Below are 7,891 nucleotides of genomic sequence, written 5' to 3'. Positions count from 1 at the left end.
TAAGCGAGGACGAGGCCCGCCCTCGCAAGAAAGACCAGTATTCAAGCGTGATGGCAAGGCCCATCGCCGAGAAGAAACGTGCGAGCAGCTCGACTGGTAGGTTTCGAGTCAACTGACCTTTCACGATCCCGCACAATGCTCACGCGATTATTAAGACTCTTCGAAGCCCCGCCGCTCGTCCCGGCTCCATCCCTCTGCCAGTGGCAGTGACCCTGTGACCAAGGCAAAGACTGTTAAGAGGGCTAAGGGATCTTCGCCAGTGAGATTCACTCAGACTACTCCCCAAAAGTCTACCGGAAACAAATTGCCTACACCTCAATCTACCGCTTCGAAGGTACACAAGCGTCGAGGACGACCTTCGAAGGCCAAGACGTCCATGAAACGCGGACAGGGCGCCGAGCAGGAATGGGAGGTTGAGTCAATCGAGGACTCTCTCATTGACCGCAAAGGAGGCGTCCACTACTATCAAGTCAAGTGGAAGGGCTTTCCAGCGAGTCAGAACACTTGGGAGCCCCGCGCCAGTCTGTCCAAGTGCAAGGATATCATCACCGCCTTTCAACAGCGTGACAAGAAGACGCAGAAGTCCAAAAGATAAGGAATGAACAGTACACAGTTCATGATCAGCCACCGGAAGAAAAGTGTTGGGGAAAGGGCATTCGTTCATGGGCAGATATTATCTTAACACAGGCTCTGGCTGCAGGGACGCTGTTGCGTTTGAGAGATCCGGTTTTTCGATCGTTTTGAGGCACCTGAAAATGGCTTATTGAGAATGCTCGCTGAGGCGTCTTAGTAACGCCTTCAGATAGATGCTCGCAGCGGCGTCAAGAATGGAGGGAGTGCCACAGGAGTTCTGGTAGATGGGCGTGATCCTAGGAGCAATGAAACGTCAATAAATGGGAGTGAATTGTCGGTATATGCTGTGGTTCACAAGCCACAGGGTCTCGACGTTGGTGATGGGAATAAGACGGGCTCGATCAGTCCCCTACAAGTACTCACAACCCCTGCCCCTCTCTCTAAAAACAGCCGATTGGCCCAAGCTCTTCCTCAGTTCTTTCTTTCAACGTGTCGCGACTGAGTTTCCAGAACCTTTCCCCTGTCAAGCCACAGCTTCACTATCCAACAGCCCAGCGCGCGCACAACGCCATTCCTTTACTCTGCTTCTCCTCCCCTTCCTGACGCTTCCCCCACACTCTCCAGCTCTCCAGCAGAACCTTCGCCAGAATGGACGCCCTCCAGGAAACTCTTCGCCCGCTCCTCCAACCCATTACACACAATCTTCCGGGTCCCATCAATGACCTCGCCCTCTCCCTCCTCGGCGAGCAGTGCCACACCTCACTCGTTCGCGACATTACCCTCACCGATGACGTCTGCCTGAAACTCGCCGTCTCTAAGGCCCTTGGCCTCGCCATTGTCGCCGCCGCCTCCATCGTCAAGGTGCCGCAGATCCTGAAGCTCGTCTCCTCCAAGTCCCCCGCCGGCGTCTCCGTCCTCTCCTACGCCCTCGAGACGGCCGCCTACGTCGTTTCGCTGGCCTACAACTACCGCAACGGCTTCCCCTTCAGCACGTACGGCGAGACAGCCCTCATCGCCGCCCAGAACGTCGTCATCACCGTTCTCGTTCTCAACTATGCCGGCCGCGCGCCTCTCGCCGCCATCTTCGTCAGCGCCCTGGCCGTCGCCTTTGGCAGCCTCTTCACGGATCAGTTCGTGGGCATGGAGCAGCTCTCGGTCCTCCAGGCCGGCGCCGGCGTCGTCGGCGTCGCGAGCAAGATCCCCCAGATCCTCGCCATCTGGCAGGAGGGCGGCACCGGCCAGCTGAGCGCCTTCACTGTATGTTCACGACCCTCGACCCCTTTCGTCTCCTCCCCCCCCCCCTTTCGCCCTGATTCCCCACGTGTGTGTCGCCGTGCTAACCATGTTGCGCGCGCAGGTCTTCAACTACCTCGTCGGCTCTCTGACGCGCATCTTCACCACCCTCCAGGAGGTCGACGACAAGCTCATCCTCTACGGCTTCATCGCCGGCTTCGCCCTCAACGCCGTCCTCGCGACCCAGATGGTGTACTACTGGAACGCCCCTTCGGCCAAGGCCAAGGGCAAGCGCAAGGCCGACCCCGTCTCGTACGCTGCGGCCGCCACGCCCTCGCCTGCGGGCTCCGCGAGCGCGACGCCCACGAAGAAGGGACCCTCGACCCGCCGACGGGGCTGAAGGGACAAACCACCGCAGCAAGCTGGGAGGGTGGTCAGCAGGGCGCATGTCGTTTGTTAGACAGGGTTTTTTAATAATTTAATGCAGCTACCAATTTCTGCCCTGGCACGCTTGTCTCTCTTGTGTGATTTCTGTGTTTGCTCTCTTTGGTTTCTTCTACCTGCAGTGAAGCTCTGTCGTCTGGCCTTTATTCTAACAAGTGTGCAGACGCAGCATCGATAACAGCATGGCAGCAAAGAGGACAACGCTGCTGCAGAACATGAACTCTGCATGTTCATATACTCTCCCGGAGCTGACTTTTCCTGACTCAGGCTTCTTTTCACAACCGTGGCCAACGAGTCCTGGTCTCGACTTCCAAGCAGTAACAATTTCCAGCCCTCCCTTTCCACTTTGCAGCCCGATGAGGCCGAGGGCCCCTTCTCAACGAAGCCAAAAACAGTTGCGTACGATATCCATCATAGTCTAGACGGAGACTGGGAAGAAAAGAGAGAAATGACCACAACAAAGCACGAAAAGCACGAAAAAGCAAGAAAAAGCAAGAAAATAAAACCACAAACCACCGACTCCCACATGATCCAACGCCCCCTTCTTCAAGGGGGGATGTGCGCTGCCACTTCGCGCTTAGTTCCGCGGAAGGAACATCGCCAGCAGAACCCCCAGCGTCACGTACGAAACGCTCTCGACAAAGAGCTGCAGGCGGATCTAGCCCCTGTGCCGCTCCGCGAGGCCGTACGCCTCCCCCTTTGTGCACCACGACACGGCTGAGTCCATCTTGCCTATACAGCTCGGTCAGGCCCCCAGAACGGCAGGGACACGTTGATGACGACCGTCAGCAGGAAGAAGAACGTCTGCCGCTTCTGTGGCCTCGGGCGAGAGAGGCAGCGACCTGTGGCGCCGGTGGCTGCCCTCGCTGCCTGCGAGACGGCCCAGCTCTGGATCGGTCCCCTCCTGGTACCGGCGCGTCATGCTGCGCGTCGTGAGGTGGGGCCGCGGGCGCAGGCCGCCGGTCAGGTGTGCGCTGTGACGGGAGAGGCGATCTGCGGCTGGGTTTCCAGGCCTGCGCTTAGATGGGCTGCCTGAAATCATGCCAGAGACCATGGCTGGGTTCTGGCGCAAGGGGTTGCCGTAGTCTGGGAAGCTGTTAATACGGAAGGCACGAGAATGACTGCGAGGACTCAACGTACAGGAGGAGCGTGCTGTCTCGCCGCCGTGCAGACTCGGGTTTGGCAGGTCAGTGCTGTAGAGAGACGATGTTCGCACATAGGTGCGGGGAGGAGGCGTCAGGAGAAGCGTGCGCTGCGAGCTGCGGGCCACCATGGGCTGGTACCTGACGGACCTGCCAGACGTGGTCTGGTCTTCGAGGCCGCTCGCACGGCGGTACCCCTGGATGCGCTGCGCATCCTGTAGGGCCACCAGGGGGAAATGGAGGTGCTCGTAGTTGCTCAGCGGCCGAGCTGCGAACAGTGGAGCCTGCGAGTTGTCGTCTGGCGCTGTCTGAGTTGACGACGTAATTGGGCGGGGCTGCCCGCGGCGAAAGGGATTGCGTGAAGACTTGTTCTTCTCCGTTGGCAGCGGCTGCATCTCAAGCCCTTGTTGGTCATCAAAGCGCTCGTACTTTGACTGTCGTCCGGTGCTGGAGAGTTTGCTCAAAGCTCCCTGGACACCACAAGGGTTGAATGGAAAGAGTCCCGATTGGCAAGAGTCTGCGTATTGGTCAGCCGGGGAAAGAACTGAAATCACAAATAGGGGTACTAAATCACCCTGCCGTGTGATAGAGACGGGCTTTTTACCATCACTGTGGGTTGGTGGCCCTGTGGGAGATACCTGAGATGGTTTTCCTGCGCTTGGTAGCTTGTCCCACCAAGGCATGAGGTTAGGGTTAATGGCTCTGGGGTCATGAATAGGAATACTTTCTGGCCTTTTGGCAATAAGGACATGATCCGAGTAGTTGGCAACGCTACTTCCAGTGAGCACCCTGCCCATAGAGACAACAGGGGTGCGTAGGGGATCGTCTTGTTGCTCCTCTGAGACTGTGACCCAATCTTGGGCATGACCCGCTACGCTCGAGGTAGCGGGCATCGCAGTCCACGGTGAATCGTTGCCGCCATCTCTCAGGTCAATATGACTCCAGGGCTCCTCAGTCTCAGGCGTATCGAGGTCGCTGGAGTGAATGGGAAACGGCGACGTGGGTATCTTGATCTCAGTCTCCGACATGTGCCAGGCCGAGTCGATTGCTGAGCTATTGTAAAAGCCTCCACCTTGCTTGTTGCGCTCCGCTTGTTTTCGCTTTTCCTCTCGCAGTCTGCTGGCAAACTTTGCGGTATCAAAGGCAGGTGTTGACGGAGTACGATCATCTCGGAATCGGAGAAGCTGGCCAGACGAGGGCTGACTGATTCCAATGACCTCACGAAGAGCAGACGAGACCTCTTTCTCCGCAGGACTGCAGAGGAAGCTGTACTTTCTGTCTGTTTCAAACCCATCGTAAATGTCGGAGATCGAGTGGTCAGAGTTAGTCTTGAAGCCTCCAAAGGGATCGCCAGGATCACTATTTCCTCCGGTGCTGAAATCTCTCTTTCTGCCCTTGGCCAGAGCATGGAGCTTGTCATCTTGAATATCAGTTTTTTCGGCAACCTGACTGAAACTCTGGGGTTTGTCTTTTCCCTCACGGCGCAGTGGCAGAGTGGGTAGAATGGGGGAAGGGGCGCAGGCATCGCCCAGAGGCTGCATACTCCCACGACCAGAAAGAGGTGTGACCTCAAACCCCGACTGTGCAGCACTTCTCTTTTTGATGTCATCGTAATGAGGTGTTGGCCCTTCCTCTGTCTTTGTGGCTTGCGGGGAATTCTCCTTGCCTGAAGCCCTGCTTTCCTTGGCGGGCGTGGTTTGAGGCTGGGTCTTCTCCTCAAGAACCCCGTGGGGACTGGTCATGGTCCTTTCGTAAGCAAACGACGAAAATATGAACTCTTCATCAAGGACATCTTCGAGGAAAACTGGATACCGAGCGATCGTACGATGCGCCTCGTCATAGGAGTCGAACAGGGCGCGGTTGGGAATTAAGGGCGCTTGGGGCCCCTACGCCGCGTTGTCAACAGCTATTCATGAGAGTTCATCCAAAGTTCTGTACCTTCCTGCGTTCTGTTTTCCTGTCTCCTTTCCATGGTGATGCAAATTAGTCTTGACAGTACAGACGAAAGTTGATACTCGTGTGTCTGTGTGTGTCTGTGAACGCGTTGTCGGGCACTTAAAATCAAAGAAAGGACAATGGGTGATAGAAGGGCAGGCCACGTCAGGAGATAAGGCCCATTCTTGACTTTGGCTGCAGTCTTTCCTTGATGGATGGTGAAAACGAAAATCACGAGGTGAGTTGCAAAAGGGCAGCCAGGATAGCATCGCTTCTAATATTACCAATGCGCTCTGCCTGCTGAGGAAGTCACGGCAACTCTCATATTGGGATGCGTATTCACCGTTGACTGGTGGAGAACTCGGTTTGTTGCATGATAATCCAGACCACAGATTGGGATCTATCATGGCAGGCGGGCTAGGGGTACAAATTGTATAGTGCCGACTTCGAGTTCTCGATATCGTCGCGCTTTGCTCGTTCTGCCTGTAGCTGAAGGATTCCAGAACATACCCAATAAGGCGTGTTGGCCACTGACAACAACACCAGCAAGCGGCGAAGCTCATAAGGTATCGATGAGGAAACATCAACGAGTTCAGGCAAGAAATCGGAAGATCAGGATCTCAGTGGATGCTGTATGGCTTGCAGTGCTATCGTCGCTTCGACAACTTGGCCACGAAGAGATTGAGTTGCGTCTCGTACAGGAGGAATTGGTTTATCCGGCGGCTGGTAAACCTTTGCAACTGACATGGGGAAACATCATCAGGCTGATTTTGTAAGCTCTTGAATACAAACGAGCCACCGCCGCTGACCATTACGTGAACCCCTTGACGGATATACCTTACTGTCTTGCGTATTTCTAGAAGATGCTGTACATGACAAGTGCCAGCAATATGGAGAGCCGAGCAGACTGATAGAGTCAAGAAATCATTGATGAATGAATGATCTCTAAAAGACAGTCTGGCCTCTTGTGATACAGGTCAGTGTAAAAAACCCACCGTTGAAGCCGAGGCTGCTGGCTCCTATTATGCATGACGTTGACCGCTTAAGGAGCGATGGTGCACTGTCGACTTTGCAAAATAACCCCCATCAAGCGTAAGGATCGTGTGAAGGCGATGGCTCGAGGAAAAGACATGGAAGACAACAGGAGCCAGGTTTGAAAATTGGAATACGCGACGAGAGAAGTATGTCATTCGTCAGGTCCTACGATGAATGTGTGGAAGTTCCGATTGACGCCCTCTTCCTGCGCCTCTCTGAACATTTCCGGGTCGCTTCACATACAGTCCGAAATTCACGAACCGTTTTCAAGGTGTTTGAACCAGCTATCCGAGGGACTGTCAAGCTTCAGGGAATATTTTTACTCACACGTGACCCATTTATGAGGATCGTCACGTCACCACATATTCAGGAGGCATTCTTCGAGGAATAGTTGGAACCAAAGAAGAGCCCAGATTTTGAAGTGTGAGTTTTCGAATGAGTAAATGACTGTTGGAGATTTGTCGCGAACATGAACGAATGGAGCAGATGCAAGTCTGCCCACGCCTGTTCGTGGGGTGACGTTGAATGTCCGAGGCACGGCCCACCTTCCGGGGAGCCTCTGGTCTGAGGGGCGTGACCTCGCCTGTTCGATGTCATGTACCCAAGGTACCCGTAGGCAAAGACTTCAGAAGGGGCTCGATGCTACTTGCTCAACATGACTGCAGTGACTTGTGATCAGCTGCAGCAACCCCACGCTTGTGAACGGCCCATTCGGCCTGCGAGACAATGCCGTGGGGTTTGAACGGCCAAGGGACTGAAACGCCTGCCCGTCTGTGAGGACGAAGGAGGGGGGGGATCATCCGTGGCCCAGTTAGCAGGGTGGTGAGAGGTGATCAGAAGTGGTCAGAAGTGGTCAGAAGTGGCCAGGAACCAGCAGGGCGGTAGTCGCGATGCATCGTCAACACTCCACTAGACAGCAGCTGTCACCACACGTGCCTGAAGCGCGCCTGTCTGGCTGGCTGACAGGTACACACGGGCTTCGCAGCGGATTCCCACCATTCACCATGCCCCTTCGACAGGGTCCCCCCTCATGCTCGTCCATCTCATCATTCGCAAATTTTTTTCCTCGTCCACCCGTCCTGCTCTCCATCTTCCGCTCTTTCCCCTCCGATCAGCTTAGCAGCACACCCTGCCCTGTCATGCCCGCATTGTCTGTCTGCCTGCCTGCCTGCCTGCCCGCCCGCGCGCCCGCGCCCGCGCCTGCCTGCTTGCCAGTCACATCCCAATCGCGGCTTTAGCTTCTGGCAAGGCTAGTCCCCGTTTCTCGGAGAGTGAAGTACCTCACGATGTACCGGCCATGCCGCCCCGCGCCGGGGGCAGGGAGGGAGACGGGTGCAGGACGAGCATGAAGCTCATTCAGGTTGAAGTATATAAAGTCAACTCTAATTGCCCCTTGGTATCCGGCCGTGGACACGAGGGCGTCTGCCAACTCCCTCGACTCAAGCAAGACCCAACCAAGTCCATCAAAAGCGACAAATTCGGTTCCTTTCCGTTCCTCCCATTCCGACTGGTTGGTTCCATCTACGCCG

The 7,891-nt window shown here is 55.6% G+C and overlaps 3 protein-coding genes across 3 annotated transcripts; 2 read left to right on the top strand and 1 right to left on the bottom strand.

Annotated features, from left to right (window-relative positions):
* Positions 1 to 50: 50 nt before the first annotated feature.
* VDBG_07164 (predicted protein) lies at positions 51 to 595 on the top strand (the record flags this gene model as incomplete). Its single annotated transcript, XM_003002547.1, has 2 exons — positions 51 to 96; positions 156 to 595. The coding sequence occupies 2 exons, from the start codon at positions 51 to 53 to the stop codon at positions 593 to 595; spliced, it is 486 nt and encodes a 161-aa protein (XP_003002593.1).
* Positions 596 to 1,221: 626 nt separating this feature from the next.
* VDBG_07163 (mannose-P-dolichol utilization defect 1 protein) lies at positions 1,222 to 2,206 on the top strand (the record flags this gene model as incomplete). Its single annotated transcript, XM_003002546.1, has 2 exons — positions 1,222 to 1,830; positions 1,931 to 2,206. 2 exons carry the CDS (start codon positions 1,222 to 1,224, stop codon positions 2,204 to 2,206), a joined length of 885 nt encoding a protein of 294 aa, XP_003002592.1.
* Positions 2,207 to 2,995: 789 nt separating this feature from the next.
* On the bottom strand, positions 2,996 to 5,134 carry VDBG_07162 (predicted protein; the record flags this gene model as incomplete). The annotated part of the gene is made up of 1 exon (XM_003002545.1): positions 2,996 to 5,134. The coding sequence occupies one exon, from the start codon at positions 5,132 to 5,134 to the stop codon at positions 2,996 to 2,998; it is 2,139 nt and encodes a 712-aa protein (XP_003002591.1).
* Positions 5,135 to 7,891: the final 2,757 nt, after the last annotated feature.

This window comes from Verticillium alfalfae, genomic scaffold (assembly GCF_000150825.1).
Source record: "Verticillium alfalfae VaMs.102 supercont1.9 genomic scaffold, whole genome shotgun sequence".
Classification (NCBI taxonomy): domain Eukaryota; kingdom Fungi; phylum Ascomycota; class Sordariomycetes; order Glomerellales; family Plectosphaerellaceae; genus Verticillium; species Verticillium alfalfae.
This window is presented reverse-complemented; position numbering and strand designations above follow the sequence as displayed.